A 17,996-nucleotide genomic window follows, 5' to 3' on the forward strand; every position below is an offset into this window, starting at 1 on the left:
CACTGTCGCCTTACAGCAAGAGGTTACAAGTTCAAAGCTCAGATGAGGCCCTTTTCTCTGGGCACTCCAACGTCCTCCCACAGCTTGAAAATATGTTAGGTTAATAAATCTTGACCTGACCCTAGACTTGAGCACATGGATGTTTATCTCTGCGTTGACCCTGTGATGGATTGGTTTACAGCACCTCTTGTCTGATGGTAGCTGTGGTTCCAGCGACCCTGAATAGGGTTTACAGTGGCTATGTAAAATGAATGGATGAATGTACAGACTAAGATGTGAATAAATGACTCAGATAGTAGATTTATAACAGAAATACTTGCAAACCCAACAATAATCCTGTTTATTCTTTGTTACTGTGTGAGCATAATATGCCAGCCTCATTCATTGCAAAGTCATGTCTGAAACACTTGATAATAATATGTCATTAGTCTCAATACAGGAGTTGTTCCCCTTATTATCTTTAAAAAAAAGCTGGTAAAATTACTTGTTTGAAAAAAGAAAAATCCTAATTTGTAACACCCATCTCTTATCAAAGTCATGATATATTTTATACAATACAATTCCAAGAAAAAACACAATACACACTCTCAAAATTACAGACAGGAAAAAACTTTAATCTCCATGTTTAGCAATTAAAAATTATATAAAAGCATAATACATGGTTCACAAAACACAATTGGTATCTAGTGGTATTTATCAACAACTATAACTTCTCTAATGAAGACTTTTAAAGAAACGGCATCTGTTCTGATTCTATTGTTTGTCATTACCTGTTCATATACCCGGGTTGGCATGAAATGAAAGCTGGATGAAGTTGAAAAATACTTTATTGTTCCCAAAAAGAAATTAGAAAACACATATGCAGATATGCACATGCATGTGTACACAAGAGGAGTTAATGACTATAATCTTAAGATGTGATTGGTGCACATGGAGTACATGTATGTCACCTACACAACACTCTAAAGATAGTGGGCTTTTTTTCTACCATCACAGAGACATGTGCATATAGAGGCAATGTGTTGTTTAATATATCTTGATCAAAAACCTTTTGGGTATGGTTGAATAATCATAAAAAATGACCCTCTATTATCTTTTCTAAAACTCTTTTCCTGAGTTTGTTTGAAATTGTCACGGGGTTAAGGAACAATGGTAGGAGCACTTCATAGGGACAAAGATAGCAACACTGCAATGATAATCCAACTACAGTGAGACAAAGCTATAGTGTGGGTCTGCAGCATAGAAAGATATTCAGTAAATATTCTGCCAGACTTTTTGACATATTAAATTAACTGCCTACCTTCACATTCATGGACTATCACTCTACTACCGAAACCACAGCTGTCCCAATTAAATAAACACATATGTGTTTACCTTATGTCAGAATTTTCCATAAGCCATTTATTAGATATTGATATCTTGTTTATAAATGCTTATCATAAGAAGTTAAAGTATGATCTCATTAATTCAGTTGCAGGCCCCTTGACAGCTCATTCACTTCCAGTTAATTAGATGCTTTAACAGGCTTTACTATCATTCCAAGAGGTGAAATTAATTTTTGAGATTTTACTAGCGTAAAACTGTTCAATATAACAATTTATTATAGCTATTTTTGAGTACAAGTACAACATTTTGTATGAAAATAAGAGAAAATGGTAAGATTTGAAAAGATTTTTATTTACAACAGAGGTTTCAATGAGATTTAGAAATAGTGGCGTCCCCAACTAGACGTCTTGTGATAGAAATTAGTATTAAGATAGTTTCAAAGGAAATTCCACCAGTGTTTGTGAGGTATCATCCTTTTCACAAGTTCTTACATTAGCAACTGTTATGCCCAGTTCTCCTCCTTTGTCACAGGAAAGACTTGCAAGGCTTCTGCGATGGAATACCAGTGACACGTGAGAGCTTCTCCACAGCTAAACTCAGATCATCTGCAGTGCCAAGGTGAATTAAGGAGATTAAATACAAAAACAATGTCTGAACTGTAGTAACCGATACACTTTTCAAAGCAATTTTTATACAAGGTTAAAAATGTTTTCTTTGTGTTTGTCTTGATCTATTTATACAGTTAAAAAAATATCTGTCTTCAGTTTAACAGCATCTGTTGTGTGGCACTGTTACTCTTAAAATAGTATACAATAGGACAAATGTGCCACAGCATGTGCTCTCTTTCATTGTATACTACACCCCCTTCTGAAAGTTTGGTGTCTTAAACAAATTAACGATGCCAAATTGCATTTTAAGCAGGGACGGGAGAAAATAAAACACTTGCTCTGTATGTGACAGTTTGTAAAGCTCAGTTGATGTTGACATAACTCCAATATGGAGCATTTTCCATTTATAAACACTAATTAAACATCATTTATCAATCAAAGACTAGTCTTGTTAGTATGTCCAATTATAGGTCATATCATTGTTTAAATTTTGCCTCTTGTAATGTTGACTCTTAAAGTATCAGAGATAAACACAGGTGGTCTACAACAGAATACACTCCTGTTTAATCTGTGATAGACCAACTGTGTTGATCAGTGACAAAAGATGCCAGAGATTACATTGGGGGCAAAAATACTCAAGCAAGTAGCGTAAAACTTCCTGACCAAATAAAGAAAGTCATTCTGGTGGGTGAACACTGGTCTCTCTATATAAGAAGGAAGGTAGGACGCCCTCAAGGACTGTCAGGCAACCAGAAAAAGGTGAGTGAGTTACAGTCTTTTATTAGCAGGAGAAGAGCCAGCAGCTTAATAAACAATGTGGGACATGGTCACTTGCAACCAGACACAGAGCTGTTGTGTTTGTGTCAGGGCTTAATTTCACTGTAAGCTCATTCTTTTTTACAAAGAAAGGTAAACAGCTGTTTGTAATCTGAACTATTTCCTTCCCCAGAACCCTCTTAAAACCATCAAGACCTCCTCTTCTGGACAGAGGGAAGAAGGTAATCTATCTTTTGTATAATATTTTCACTTTCTCAAATAGCATTTTTGATCTTCAGGAGGCTTTTATCTGATAAATCATGTTTAAATCTGTGAAGTTCCTTACAGATATATCCTGTGTGGAATCGTTAACAAATCAATTAAGTTAATTTTGTGCATCTTACTCGACTGCCGTGTCTGTATGGTTAGATGGCATTGTTGCTGCATGTTTTCCTCTGTGGTCAAATAAATTTAAAAAAAGAGAGATTTTGCAGTAGATTTAGAAACTCATGGTATCAAGATGGACTAAATTCACTTTATGATCATTTATTTAAGATGTCTCTGTGAAAATGTTTAGTTAACTCCACCCGGACACAACATAAAAAGGTCCGCTCTTGTCTGTTTCATTTAAGCAAAGCTTATATTAAAACATCAACTACATTCTTTAGTTGCTCAAGAGTTTTGTCTTGTCCCTTGTTCCTCCACTAAAGCGTCAACATGAGTGGGGATGCAGAAATGCAGTGTTTTGGCCCGGCGGCCGTTTTCCTCCGCAAGCCAGAAAAGGAGAGGATTGAAGCTCAAAACGTTCCCTTTGATGCTAAATCAGCATATTTTGTGTCTGAGCCCGGCGAGATGTACCTCAAGGGGAAACTTACTAAGAGGGAAGGTGGCAAAGCCACGGTGGAGACCCTGTGTGGAAAGGTAAGTTGAGTTCTCAGCACTTTTAATTTCACAGTGAAAACAGCTGTATAAAAATTTCATAGCACACGGTGCAGTTGCAGTGATGCTGATGGGCTCGCATTTGACACTAAATGAGAATTTGTATTGACTTCAGTGGATTCAGTGGTTGTTTCATATTGTTCAGCAGTTCAATTTTCTCTTATTCTTGAAAAGTTTGACCTTTTTTCATTCCTGTGTACTGCATCATAAACAATGATGAGCTGTGACAATCCCATCTGTCTTTGTGTCAGACTATCACAGTGAAAGAAGATGAAGTCTTCCCCATGAACCCTCCAAAGTTCGACAAAATTGAGGACATGGCCATGATGACCCATCTCAATGAGCCCGCTGTGCTGTATAACCTCAAAGAGCGCTATGCAGCATGGATGATCTACGTGAGTCTGTCTTTAACCAAATATAACTTACACTCATGACGACTTCAGGAAGATGTGCATCTTATATTATCCTCTCTGACTCTACAGACCTACTCAGGGTTGTTCTGCGTCACTGTGAACCCCTACAAGTGGCTCCCAGTGTATGACTCAGGGGTTGTTGCAGCATACAGGGGAAAGAAGAGGATTGAAGCTCCACCCCACATCTTCTCCATCTCTGATAACGCCTATCAGTTCATGCTCCAAGGTATCAAGCACTCTGAAAGCTACTGTATGTCCTGAGAGTGACGTATAAAAGGATTCATCCTATATAAATTACACAGTTCTGATATATTCAGTAATGTCACTGGTAAACCTTCCATGCAATTAAATAAATAAACATTTTTCCGTTCGTGTTGTTTCAACAGATCGTGAAAATCAGTCAATCCTGATTACGTAAGTCAAAATGAAATAGATCTATTCTGGACTGATATAGCTTCATATATCTGCATTGTATTATGTCTGACTTACACCATTATTTGTATGATTGTATGCATTGTAGTGGAGAATCTGGTGCAGGAAAGACTGTCAACACCAAGCGTGTCATCCAGTACTTTGCGACAATCGCAGTGGCTGGAGGAAAGAAATCTGAGCAAGTTTCTGGAAAAATGCAGGTAAGAAATGGAAAGCACTGTACATATTGTATGATACCTACTGTCTGATGATGTCAGCTACAAAACACAAGTGATTATTGTCCTATAAATTAATTTAAGGGTTCGCTGGAGGATCAAATCATTGCAGCCAACCCTCTGCTGGAGGCCTATGGCAATGCCAAGACTGTGAGGAATGACAACTCATCACGATTTGTAAGTTATTTCGATGATTTCCTGTCATTTGAAATTCTTACTTTTTTACTGAATAAAACTTTCCACTGTAACAAAGTTTGAATTGTCTTTCTGCTTCTGCACAGGGTAAATTCATCAGAATTCACTTTGGGACAACTGGAAAGCTGGCTTCAGCTGATATTGAAACATGTAAGATTTTTTTTGTGAAACACATTTCTTCAGTTGCGCTTAAAGATACATTTTGCTTCAGTGCTGATGACTTAAATCCAAACAGATCTCCTGGAAAAGTCTCGTGTGACATACCAGCTGTCTGCTGAGAGGAGCTACCATATCTTCTATCAGCTCACAACAGGCCACAAACCTGAGCTAATAGGTGAGAGATTTCTGAATAACACTGTTAATTCAGCAGTTATTCTACAGCAAATCAACAAACATAATACACAGACATAGATAGCTTTTTCTAGTAAATCTAAATATGTCCTTTTCTTTCTTCAGAGGCTCTTCTGATCACCACAAATCCCTATGACTATCCTATGATCAGCCACGGAGAAATCACCGTCAAGAGTATCGATGACGTTGAAGAATTCATTGCCACTGATGTGAGTACAAGTCCCAGTGCCCACCATTGTGTTTTTGAGAAAGTTTTAAAAGGGATTGATTTGTTTTCTCTGATTATACAGACTGCTATCGACATCCTGGGTTTCACTGCAGAAGAGAAGATAAGCATGTATAAGCTGACTGGAGCTGTGATGCAACATGGAAACATGAAGTTCAAGCAAAAGCAGCGTGAAGAGCAGGCTGAGCCCGATGGCACTGAAGGTGTGTAGCAACCCTTTACTGGTGGCACTTTCAACACCGACCTATGAGTTTATTGAAGGATATCCCTTGAATAAAAAGTATTAAATTTTTTCGTTGTCGATTTTGTTTTCAGTTGCAGATAAAATCTCTTACCTGATGGGCCTGAACTCAGCTGACCTGCTGAAGGCACTATGCTACCCAAGAGTGAAAGTCGGAAATGAGTTTGTAACTAAGGGTCAGACTGTCCCACAGGTGAAATGACCCTCTTTAACCCAGTAACACCCAAAACTTTTATCTGTGTTCTGACAACATAATGATCTATCACTGGTGTATCTTGAATTTAAGGTCAACAATGCCGTGAGTGCTCTCTGCAAGTCTGTCTATGAGAAAATGTTCTTGTGGATGGTCGTCAGAATCAATGAGATGCTGGATACCAAACAGCCAAGAAGCTACTTTATCGGTGTCTTGGACATTGCTGGATTTGAAATCTTTGATGTGAGTATTAATGGCTGAAACAATATTCTGTGCAGCTTCCTTTCAATAGCTGCAGAGTTCTGATTCCAAAATCAGGGGGCAGAGTACGTCTAGTACTTTTTTTCCCTATGTACTTGAGTCCCTTGCTGATTCTTGGTATCTTGCCTTCTTTAGTACAACAGCTTGGAACAGCTGTGTATCAACTTCACCAATGAAAAACTGCAGCAGTTCTTCAACCATCACATGTTCGTCCTGGAGCAAGAAGAGTATAAGAAGGAGGGAATTGAATGGGAGTTCATTGACTTTGGCATGGACTTGGCTGCTTGCATTGAGCTTATTGAGAAGGTGAGCCACCTGCTCAAACATACTGACAGGAAACAATCTGATGACTGGAAAGCTTTTGTTTTTAATCATCATTTCTTCATCACAGCCAATGGGCATCTTCTCCATCCTTGAAGAGGAGTGTATGTTCCCTAAGGCAACAGACATGACCTTCAAGAGCAAACTGTATGACCAGCATCTGGGGAAAAGTGCCCCCTTCCAGAAGCCAAAACCTGCTAAAGGCAAGGCTGAGGCCCATTTCTCACTGGTGCACTATGCTGGCACTGTTGACTACAATGTCACTGGCTGGCTGGACAAGAACAAAGACCCCCTGAACGACTCAGTGGTACAGCTCTACCAAAAGTCTTCAGTCAAACTTTTGGCGTTTCTGTATGCATCTCATGCCGGAGCGGAGGGTACGTACTCTAAATTATCTTTGTATTAAACATGCTTTTACTTGCATTGACTTGAGTCGTTTTAATGTCATTGTTCCACTGACAGCTGAGAGTGGTGGTGGCAAGAAGGGTGGCAAGAAGAAGGGTGGCTCCTTCCAGACAGTATCTGCATTGTTCAGGGTAAGCTTCAAAGCATACTTATGCATTTCCGTTTAATTCAATGCCTTCATCTCACATATTCCCATTTTATATCCTCAGGAGAATTTGGGCAAGCTGATGACCAATTTGAGGAGCACACATCCACATTTTGTGCGCTGCTTGATTCCCAATGAATCAAAGACACCAGGTACATGAGTGTATTGTAGGCTTTCACAGTCATCTTTGTATACACTGTCTTCCAATAAATAAGCATATTTAAAATTGTATCACAGGTCTCATGGAGAACTTCCTGGTTATCCACCAGCTGAGGTGTAACGGTGTGCTGGAGGGTATCAGGATCTGCAGGAAAGGTTTCCCCAGCAGAATCCTCTATGGTGACTTCAAGCAGAGGTAGCAGGAGAGTCATCATTAAAGGCTGTGAAAAGTGCTGCTTTAATTCAGAGCTGTTCATTCTGACTGAATGATACGTCTTCTTTTAGATACAAAGTATTAAATGCTAGTGTCATCCCTGAGGGCCAGTTCATCGACAACAAGAAAGCCTCTGAAAAATTACTGGGATCCATTGATGTTGACCACACCCAGTACAAGTTTGGTCACACTAAGGTAGAATTATAAATTCTCACCTGGAAAAAGCTGTTTAGAAAGAGGAACAAGACAAACTGTTGTCATTAATCTATGATTATAAAATTATAATTAATCCCAGGTGTTCTTCAAAGCTGGTCTGCTGGGAGTTCTGGAGGAGAAGAGAGATGAAAAACTGGCTCAGCTGGTCACAATGACTCAGGCTCTCTGCAGGGCCTTCCTCATGAGAGTGGAGTTCGTCAAGATGATGGAAAGAAGGTAATTTATCTATCTGTGTGTTGATGTTGTCATAATTTCAAAGCATTTATGTGACGACTTGAGCAAATTTTTTTTTCTTATTTTCATCAGAGATGCTATTTTCACCATCCAGTACAACATCCGTGCATTCATGAATGTCAAAACTTGGCCATGGATGAAGGTGTACTTCAAGATTAAGCCACTGCTGAAGAGTGCGGAGACGGAGAAAGAGATGGCCGCAATGAAGGAGGACTTTACTAAGACCAAAGAGGAGCTAACAAAAGCTCTGACTAAGAAGAAAGAGCTTGAAGAAAAAATGGTTTCTCTACTGCAAGAAAAGAATGACTTATTGTTACAAGTGCAGTCTGTGAGTTTTATCACCACAATGCATGGAAATGTCTGCTAATTATCCGGTTACTGATTTGAGTAACAAAAAATGTTTATTGGCCTTAGGAAAGTGAAAACCTGACTGATGCTGAGGAAAGGTGTGAGGGGCTCATCAAAGCAAAAATCCAACTAGAAGCCAGGCTCAAAGAGACATCTGAGAGGCTGGAGGATGAGGAGGAAATCAATGCTGAGCTGACTGCAAAAAAGAGGAAGCTGGAGGATGAGTGCTCTGAGTTAAAGAAGGATATTGATGACTTGGAGCTCACCCTGGCAAAAGTGGAAAAGGAGAAACATGCCACTGAGAATAAGGTTATCATCTCATCTTTAAGACAGGATTATTCACTTCTGTTTCGACAAAAACATTGTTTTAATTTAAACTAATGCCATATTTCAGGTCAAAAACCTTACAGAGGAAATGGCTTCTCAAGATGAGACCATTGCCAAGTTGACCAAAGAGAAGAAAGCCCTCCAAGAGGCCCATCAGCAGACCCTCGATGATCTGCAGGCAGAGGAAGACAAAGTCAACACTCTGACGAAGGCCAAGACCAAGCTGGAGCAGCAAGTGGATGATGTGAGTGTAAAGACAATGCATTTCCAAAGCTCATCCTAAAAATCCAAAATGCAGCTGTATGAAATCTTTTTATCCTTGACAGCTTGAAGGCTCTCTTGAGCAAGAGAAGAAGCTTCGTATGGACCTTGAACGAGCGAAAAGGAAGCTCGAAGGTGATCTGAAACTGGCCCAGGAATCCATAATGGATTTGGAAAATGACAAGCAGCAGTCTGAAGAGAAAATAAAGAAGTAAGAATAAGAATGTGTTTGATGGGTTAACTGTAAAACATTCAATGAGAGACTACTAAACTCTGAAACTTTGAAACCCTTCGTCCCCTCCAGGAAGGACTTTGAGACAAGCCAACTCCTGAGTAAAATTGAGGATGAGCAGTCTCTTGGAGTCCAACTGCAGAAAAAGATAAAGGAACTTCAGGTACGATTAGAAGCTTTACCTGCTCCAAGAGAACTTCTCCCACACTTTTTAACTTAAATCTTGTGTGTTTTAGGCTCGTATTGAGGAGCTGGAGGAAGAGATTGAAGCTGAGCGAGCTGCTCGAGCCAAGGTGGAGAAGCAGAGGTCTGATCTCTCCAGAGAACTTGAGGAGATCAGCGAGAGGCTTGAAGAAGCTGGTGGAGCGACTGCTGCTCAGATTGAGATGAACAAGAAGCGTGAGGCTGAGTTTCAGAAACTGCGTCGAGATCTCGAAGAGTCCACCCTGCAGCATGAGGCTACAGCTGCAGCTCTCCGTAAGAAGCAGGCTGACAGTGTGGCCGAGCTGGGAGAGCAGATCGACAACCTTCAGAGAGTCAAACAGAAGCTGGAGAAAGAGAAAAGTGAATACAAGATGGAGATCGATGACCTCAGCAGCAATATGGAGTCTATTGCCAAAGCAAAGGTGATAATACTGGATTTTTACTGGGAAAATAAATTGTAGTCATTTCATTTTGACTAATGAATATTTTCTGTTATCAGGCAAACCTGGAAAAGATGTGCAGGACATTAGAAGACCAGCTGAGTGAGCTCAAATCCAAGAATGACGAGAATGTTCGTCAACTAAATGATAATAGCGCACAAAAAGCCCGACTCCAAACTGAAAATGGTATGACCCTAATCTGACTCACTCTTTTTATCATTCAGAAAAAAGAAGTCCAAAGAAGCAAAATCTGCACTACTTATCCACTTTACGTAATGGTGATAGTACCAATGTGCCCTTATGAGGGAAAATACAACCAGTCTATAATACATTTACTCTCTTCTTTGTAGTTTATGTTAGCGTCTGTGGACTTTTTTTTATAGAGCTTAGAGAATTCTTACGTTTTTACAGCTTTTAAAAACAACGAAGTCCTCAGTTGTAGATTCAGCTGTAAGTGAGATCATGTGCAGGAGCTTTTTCCTTATTGCTCTTGGTTATTGAATCTTCCAATACACTTAATGTTTATTCAGGTGTGCAGGTGTGCTTTTTTAAAACATTTTACAACTTCAAAATGGAGGCACAAGTCATGTCAACTTCATGAATATTGAAAACTTTTTTGTTGTAACAGTGGAACATATATGAGGCATCACATCACATCAAGTTTTTACAGTCCACAGTGAGATAGATTCCATTCCATGAAAACAATTCATGTCTTGAAGCCTTTCTTCAATTAATAAAAACTTTGGATGAACAGAATTTTGCTTATATGCTGTTATTTTCATTAATATGTTCAAACAGGTGAAATTGTGCGTCAGCTGGAGGAGAAAGAAGCTCTTGTATCTCAGCTGACCAGAGGCAAACAGGCATACACTCAGCAGATTGAAGAGCTCAAGAGGCACATAGAGGAAGAAGTGAAGGTAACCATCTATGAAAGCTGTTACCCTCAGGACAAAAAAAGAGCATAAAGCAAGGAGATAATAAATATTAAACATTTATCTTATTCTTGTTTGGATTATAGGCCAAGAACGCCCTGGCTCATGCTGTTCAGTCGGCTCGTCATGACTGTGATCTGCTCAGAGAGCAGTATGAGGAGGAGCAGGAGGCCAAAGCTGAGCTGCAGCGTGGAATGTCCAAGGCCAACAGCGAGGTGGCTCAGTGGAGAACCAAATATGAGACCGATGCCATTCAGCGCACAGAGGAACTGGAAGAGTCCAAGTAAGGATTCAGCTTTAATTTTGTACATTTGAGTATAAGTTGCACCATACTTGAAGTTTTCAATGAAATACTCTTCAAAGGAAAAAGCTCGCCCAGCGTCTTCAGGATGCAGAGGAATCCATTGAGGCTGTGAACGCAAAATGTGCCTCTCTGGAGAAGACTAAACAGAGACTGCAGAGTGAGGTGGAGGACCTGATGATCGACGTGGAGAGAGCTAACGGTCTGGCTGCTAACCTTGACAAGAAGCAGAGGAACTTTGACAAGGTACAGAATTATTTTATTCACACAGACCAGAATATTTAACATGTAGTCTTAAATAAAAACTAAATAATTTTCCATACCCTCAGGTTCTTTCTGAATGGAAGCAGAAATATGAAGAGAGCCAGGCAGAGCTGGAAGCAGCTCAGAAGGAGGCTCGCTCTCTGAGCACTGAGTTGTTTAAGATGAAAAACTCTTATGAGGAAGCTCTGGATCACCTGGAGACCCTGAAGAGGGAGAACAAGAACCTCCAACGTAAGACAACTAACGATGTGCTTAATCAAGTTATTCTTTTCCTAAAACATATGATGTTCATATTATTAAATATCAAGTCATTTTATTCTGCTTCAACAGAGGAGATCTCAGACCTGACTGAACAAATTGGTGAAACTGGTAAGACAATCCATGAGCTTGAAAAGGGGAAGAAGACGGTGGAAAGTGAGAAGTCTGAAATTCAGACGGCTTTGGAGGAAGCAGAGGTAAGACTGAACTCTACTTGTTTATTTGAAGTTCCAGTAACTCTACCTCAATTAAAGCCAGAATAGAAGGACAATTTATTGGGTTTCCAAAGCTCTAGACTAAACTTCAAACAAAAGATGAAGCACTGTTAGAAAATCTAAATTGTGCATTGTGTGCTAAAACTCTAAGATCCTTAAAGATATAAACAGGAGTTTAAAGCATATCTATGTGAGATTCTTGTTTCTGGAAATGTTGTGTAACGTTGTTGATAAAGATCTCACATTTTCATAGGCCACACTGGAGCATGAGGAATCTAAGATTCTCCGTGTTCAGCTTGAGCTCACCCAAGTTAAGAGTGAAATCGACAGAAAACTGGCAGAAAAAGATGAGGAGATTGAACAGATCAAGAGGAACAGCCAGAGGGTGATTGATTCCATGCAGACCACTCTGGATGCTGAAGTCAGGAGCAGGAATGATGCCCTGAGAATCAAGAAGAAGATGGAGGGAGACCTTAACGAGATGGAGATTCAGCTGAGCCACGCCAACCGCCAGGCAGCTGAAGCCCAGAAACAGCTGAGAAACGTGCAGGGACAACTTAAGGTAAATCCACTGAGGGATTTCTGATAGCGCATCCTCTTTCCAAAAGCATCTGAAAACACTTGCTGATCTCTGTCAATGTTTTCAATTCAGGATGCCCAGCTTCATCTTGATGAAGCTATTCGAGGCCAGGAAGACATGAAGGAGCAGGTTGCAATGGTGGAGCGCAGGAACAACCTCATGAACGCTGAGATCGAGGAGCTGAGAGCCGCATTGGAACAGACGGAGAGAAGCCGCAAAGTGGCTGAACAAGAGCTGATTGATGCCAGTGAGCGTGTTGGACTGCTGCACTCTCAGGTATCCATCTATGAGACAGGAAAATCTAACAGCTCTTCTTTAACTCAACACATGGGATTTCATCATGCTTGTTTTACATTAGAACACCAGCCTCATCAACACAAAGAAGAAGCTGGAGGCTGACTTTATTCAGATCCAAGGTGAGGTGGAAGATGCCGTTCAAGAAGCAAGGAATGCAGAAGAAAAGGCAAAGAAGGCCATCACTGATGTGAGTAACGTTCAGAGTTTGTTTGTGTTGAAGCCATCTCTCCACAAATACAGTATGTTGAATGTTCAAACAACATAATTTCCCCAAAATTTCAGGCTGCCATGATGGCAGAGGAGCTGAAGAAGGAGCAGGACACCAGTGCTCATTTGGAGAGGATGAAGAAGAACCTGGAGGTGACAGTGAAGGACCTGCAGCATCGTCTGGATGAGGCCGAGAACCTGGCTATGAAGGGTGGCAAGAAGCAGCTCCAGAAACTGGAGGCTAGGGTAAAGATGCATTTCTTTGCCGACCTTATATCAGCCTTTCTTACAATGTACATTTTTGAGCTCACAATATGGACTGTTAATGTTTCAGGTGCGTGAGCTTGAATCTGAAGTTGAAGGTGAGCAGAGACGAGGAGCAGACGCCATCAAAGGTGTTCGCAAATATGAGAGAAGAGTGAAGGAGCTAACCTATCAGGTCAGAACCTGTTTCTTTTTTATATCGGTGTATCATTACAGGTCTCTCACAAAAATGTGTAGAAGTAAATTAATGTGTTTTTTTTTTTTAACGTAAACTGCAGACTGAGGAGGACAAGAAGAATATCATTCGACTGCAGGATCTCGTGGACAAGCTGCAGCTGAAAGTGAAGGCCTACAAGAGACAGTCTGAGGAGGCCGTAAGTCACATGTTTGTTTATCTTTTCACTGTGGTGTCACAAGTACCGATGCATGCAAAATACAAAAATACATTTACACTATCGTGATATGTCTTGTTCATACCTGTTACCTGTTTACTAGTCTGTATCTTGAGTCTTAAGGGATGGCGACTCTGTTGTTGAATATGCTCACAGGAGGAGCAGGCCAACACTCACATGTCCAGGCTGAGGAAGGTGCAGCATGAGCTGGAGGAAGCTCAGGAGCGTGCTGACATCGCTGAATCCCAGGTCAACAAGCTGAGGGCAAAGAGTCGGGAAATTGGAAAAGTAAGTACTACTCGCCCAGTAAGCTGCAATAAGACTGCAACAGCACAGGCCATCTCGTGGGCTGCTGCTTTTTTTTTTAATATGTATGCTGCTGCGTGGTTTAAACTCCTGTCTGATTCCAATCTTACAAGTTTCTTCTCTCTATTTCAGGCAAAGGAGTCTGAAGAATAGGCTGAATCCTTTATGAGAGACCAAATGAGATCATAAAATATGATTTTTCATTTAAATACTCTCACTAAATTTTGTAGCTTTACAGTCAATAAATTACTCTTCCTCTGCTGTGTTCAAACTTTTCTTTCTTTCTTGAAAAACAAAACCCAAATGCCACCAGCTGGTTGAAGTTATGGAGCGTTGCTGTCTCGTTGTTGGTTGAAATCCAAATCTACAATGAATACATACAGAAATACAAAATTAGTAATATTTCTGCCACCTTAATTGTTATTTGCAACATATTAATTCACTGGAAGAGGTTGAATTAGTTGATGTGAAAGTGAAACACACTTTGCAAAACACGCGCATGAGATCAGTTTGAGCATGCGTGACAACCTTCATCAAAGCTCACAGATTAACACAAACCTTTTTTGAGAATTCAAAGAGGGGTAAAAACCACAAGTTATGAGTTGTACCAGAGTATTTCTTAACTTCAGGAATCTTGACATAAGTGAGGTTGCTGGGCAACGAACAGGGAGACAGAAAAAGACCACTATATATTAGTAAGCATGTTGAACATTGTTAGAAAGCTGGTGATTGAACTGTAATCATTTCAAAAACACAACAAGCTGTGTCACATACTTGCCCAGACTTTCTTTCACCTTCACCATGGTGCAGGTCTGTTGGGGTCAGGTTTGCGTTCAGGACAGCAGTAGAAATTTGATGCACATATCAACAATCATAATTCTTTTAATTTCTCCTACGGATAATATAGAATCACCAATAAACCTAGCATGCATGTTTTTGGATGGTGGGAGGAGGCCATAGCACCCGGAGGGAACCCACATATGTGTGCAGAGAACATGCAAACTCCACACAGAAAGAGTCCAGTTGGGATTTGACAGCGCTTAAAAGATGCAACATTTTCCTTTCCTCTCCCTGCCTGCTTCCACACGTGTTGTCTGTTTAGAGAGCTGTTTCTTTGACATTGTAAAAAGTGACAGCTGCCTCCTCCAACCGCCAGTCTGTGCTCCTGCTCCTGAATATATGACACCATGTGAGCCACTCAGCACTTCTATGTTACCGTTAGAAGTCTCCATTTACCAAACACAGGAGTAAATCAACCAAGTTTTTGCATACCTACTCACCTATTGTGTGTTTTTGTAGAAGTTTTCTTGACATGCAGAATAACTTTATAAACAGTTAAAGCATAAACTATGCTCTCAGCTCTTGATATGTAATTTCACTTTAACAAAAGTTGCATTAAAAGAAACAAAACAACCTCAGAATCAATCAGTATACCCTACATTGTATCCTTACTATGTTCTGATTTTGAAGGGTTAAGAACTGAGTTCGTCTTTAGCTCATTTAAACACAACCAAGTAAACATTATTTCACCAATTTATAAAGATGCGTACCTCGAACAGAGTAACTTTAACTTCAATCAACAGACATCATTAAGCATATCATTATATTTGATTAAAAAAGTTAAAGAGTAAAAGTGTATCACTGCTGATGCTGAAACAGATCCTGACTGATTCAGTTAGAAGCAGTTTTACCTAAAGGAAGTCAGTAGTGCAGTAGGGCCCAATTCAATCCTCGTCTCCCTTGAAAGCTTCATCTGCTCTGTGTCTCTTTTGTTCAACTTATGAGGGATGACCTCCTGAGCTCGGCAGAATAAACCCAACATGATGTGTTAAAATTACAAAGAGATTCAAACTTCTTTGCCAAACACTAATAGTCTGATATCATAGCTAAATCAGGTGTCTGTGTCCCTCTTAAAACCACTTTACGAGGCATGTTGGCTGCAGGAGAGAGGGTCTAACTTGTCAAAACACCATTAAGAGCAGTTGACTGCCAGGACTTTTGGTTTATGAGGTTTATGAAGCCAAAACATCCCTCCCACTCAAGAGCTTTTACTGTCAGCGACCTATCGTCTTTCCTCAACCTTCATACTGTTTGATAACCTCAGTGACCAACAGTTGGAGCACATGTCCATGATAAGTCTGACTCTCAGATTTCTTTTCTGGTCTTCACCAAGTATGCAAAAAATTCATAGTTTAATCTCCAACAGCTGGCAGCCTCTTATGAGACAAAGAAAGAGCCGCTCACAGGAATGGATGGATGTAACAAGGCCAACAGGAAATCCTTCACTTAAGTCCACTGCATTGTAACATGTAATACCAGGATATTTTATATAATAGAAGAGAGAGAAGCTCACCTATAGAGCATACATATTTTCCCTGTACTCATCGTTTGAAGTTCAGGTACATATACAGCAGAAATGTAAGTTCTACATTTCTTTGTCCTAAATAACAGCATGCTCATTATATTTGAGCTTTGATGTTTAGATCTAATGAAACGTACCAAAATAAGACATATCACAGAAACAGCTTCTGTTGGCAGAGTTAGCTTATGTTAGCATAAGTTAAATGCTGAATTAACAAACCCCTATATGGCTCAGTCACGGCTAATGTACTGCAGATTCTATGGTGATTGACTATCATTCAGTAGGCCTCTACGAAACAAATACCATTTATATTTCTAAATGTATGTAGTCTGCTTCTGCTATTATCTATATATATAATCTATAAGGATCTATAATCATGTTTAAAAAAGTTAGTTTAACTCAACGCAGGATGTCGTCACAACTCACTGACTTCTTACTGTGAAGTGTTGAGCTATTAAAATACATGGCAGTGAGTCATGACTCTATTGTGAAGGCCCTCTTTTTTATCCAGAGGGCTTTTCTGCAAGCATGATACAAATGTGTTCAGTGTTAAGTTGGGTGGGGATAACTATAAGGAGAAGTTACCCACTGAGGCTTGAAGGGCATTTATAGCGTCAGATTAAGCTGTCGGAGAGAGCCATGGAGTATCATCTGAATAAAAGAAATGTGAAAATGCAAGTTTTAAAAATGCTCTAACATCCATCAAAATGAACATGAGTGCATTGATTTTGGATTCTCTTTCAAGAAAGTTGCAAAATAATATTTAAAAGGATTTCTGGAGAAACATTTGAACCCCAAAGTGCCTCCACTATCAAGTATTAATGGAATCAGTGGCTCAGATGAAATTTCTCATGAGGAAAAAGTTATTATGATTGCTGTTGAAGTTAAAGCTAGTAAACCGAACAGTACTGAGAAATACTGCAGTTTTTCTTTGGATGACGTTCTGACTGATTAGGCTTCTGATCAGGCTCGAGAAGTATTATTTTGAATTCACTACTATTCAGCTTTTTTTCTATATAGAACCAAATCACAACAACTGTCATCTCAAGGCACTTCACAGATACAGTCCAATTCAAGCCAATTATAATCCATTTCATACAATATACAATATACTGTATTAATATACAGTAATACAGTCATGATCCAATCAAGTCAAATTAATTAAATTCCAAATTAGTCGAATTCATGCAACATCAACTAAAAAAGAAAAAGTTGCATGGCTAAGAAAGCCCACAGATTGCTCTTTGATTCAATCCCCTATCTTAAGCGTGCACGAGGCAACAGTGGAAAGAAAAATCTCCCTTTTAACAGGAAGAAACTCTGGTAGAACCAGACTCAGGGAGGGCAACCATCTGCCTCTACCAGCTGGAGCCTGAGAGGACAGGAAAGAGGGGACAACAAGCTTCATAACACCAGGGACACCTGCTGAGAAAGACAAACACAAGTTAATGACAACAATAATGTTATATGTACATGGAGAGTAAAGAGTAAAGAGAGCAGAGGGAGGAGAGGTGCATCACAGGAGGTCCCCCAGCAGTCTAGACCTATATCTGCATAACTATGGGATGTCTCAGAGCCTAATCGTAAAGGTAGAGAGGGTGTCTGCTTCCCGGATGTATACTGGCAGCTGGTTCCACAGAGAGGGGCCTGATAGCTGAAAGCTCTGCCACCCATTCTACTTTTAGAAACTCAGGGAACCACAAGTAGACCTGCAGTCTGAGAGCAAAGTGCTCTGTTGGGCAAATTTCACTATGGGATCTTTAAGATACGATGGAGCTTATTCATGAGCCAACGAGAAGCCAAATTTGGAGAAATGTGATCTCTGCTGCCAGTTGTAATCTGAACTCTTGCTACAGCATCTTGGATAAATTGGAGGCTTTTCAGATAACTTTTGGAACTGGCATTAAAAAAGAGAGAGATAAAGTGAAAACAAAGTAGGGAAAAAAAAGTATTCTT

The 17,996-nt window shown here is 39.9% G+C and overlaps 1 protein-coding gene across 1 annotated transcript; it reads left to right on the top strand.

Annotated features, from left to right (window-relative positions):
- The first annotated feature begins 3,396 nt into the window (after positions 1 to 3,396).
- Positions 3,397 to 13,937, top strand: LOC140303358 (myosin heavy chain, fast skeletal muscle). The gene is made up of 39 exons (XM_072382089.1): positions 3,397 to 3,611; positions 3,881 to 4,024; positions 4,112 to 4,268; positions 4,429 to 4,456; positions 4,563 to 4,674; positions 4,774 to 4,866; positions 4,971 to 5,034; positions 5,120 to 5,218; positions 5,341 to 5,444; positions 5,526 to 5,664; positions 5,777 to 5,895; positions 5,989 to 6,138; positions 6,292 to 6,462; positions 6,548 to 6,854; positions 6,940 to 7,013; positions 7,092 to 7,179; positions 7,265 to 7,382; positions 7,472 to 7,595; positions 7,696 to 7,832; positions 7,923 to 8,178; positions 8,265 to 8,507; positions 8,593 to 8,769; positions 8,852 to 8,997; positions 9,091 to 9,181; positions 9,255 to 9,644; positions 9,722 to 9,848; positions 10,461 to 10,579; positions 10,681 to 10,877; positions 10,958 to 11,141; positions 11,225 to 11,390; positions 11,490 to 11,614; positions 11,886 to 12,194; positions 12,285 to 12,488; positions 12,571 to 12,696; positions 12,792 to 12,962; positions 13,051 to 13,155; positions 13,259 to 13,354; positions 13,529 to 13,660; positions 13,811 to 13,937. Exons 1-39 carry the CDS (start codon positions 3,408 to 3,410, stop codon positions 13,829 to 13,831), a joined length of 5,817 nt encoding a protein of 1,938 aa, XP_072238190.1. The 5' UTR covers positions 3,397 to 3,407; the 3' UTR covers positions 13,832 to 13,937.
- The last annotated feature ends 4,059 nt before the right edge of the window (positions 13,938 to 17,996 follow it).

This window comes from Leuresthes tenuis, unplaced genomic scaffold (genome assembly GCF_036924035.1).
Source record: "Leuresthes tenuis unplaced genomic scaffold, fLeuTen1.0.hap1 SCAF_3, whole genome shotgun sequence".
NCBI classification, from domain to species: Eukaryota; Metazoa; Chordata; class Actinopteri; order Atheriniformes; family Atherinopsidae; genus Leuresthes; species Leuresthes tenuis.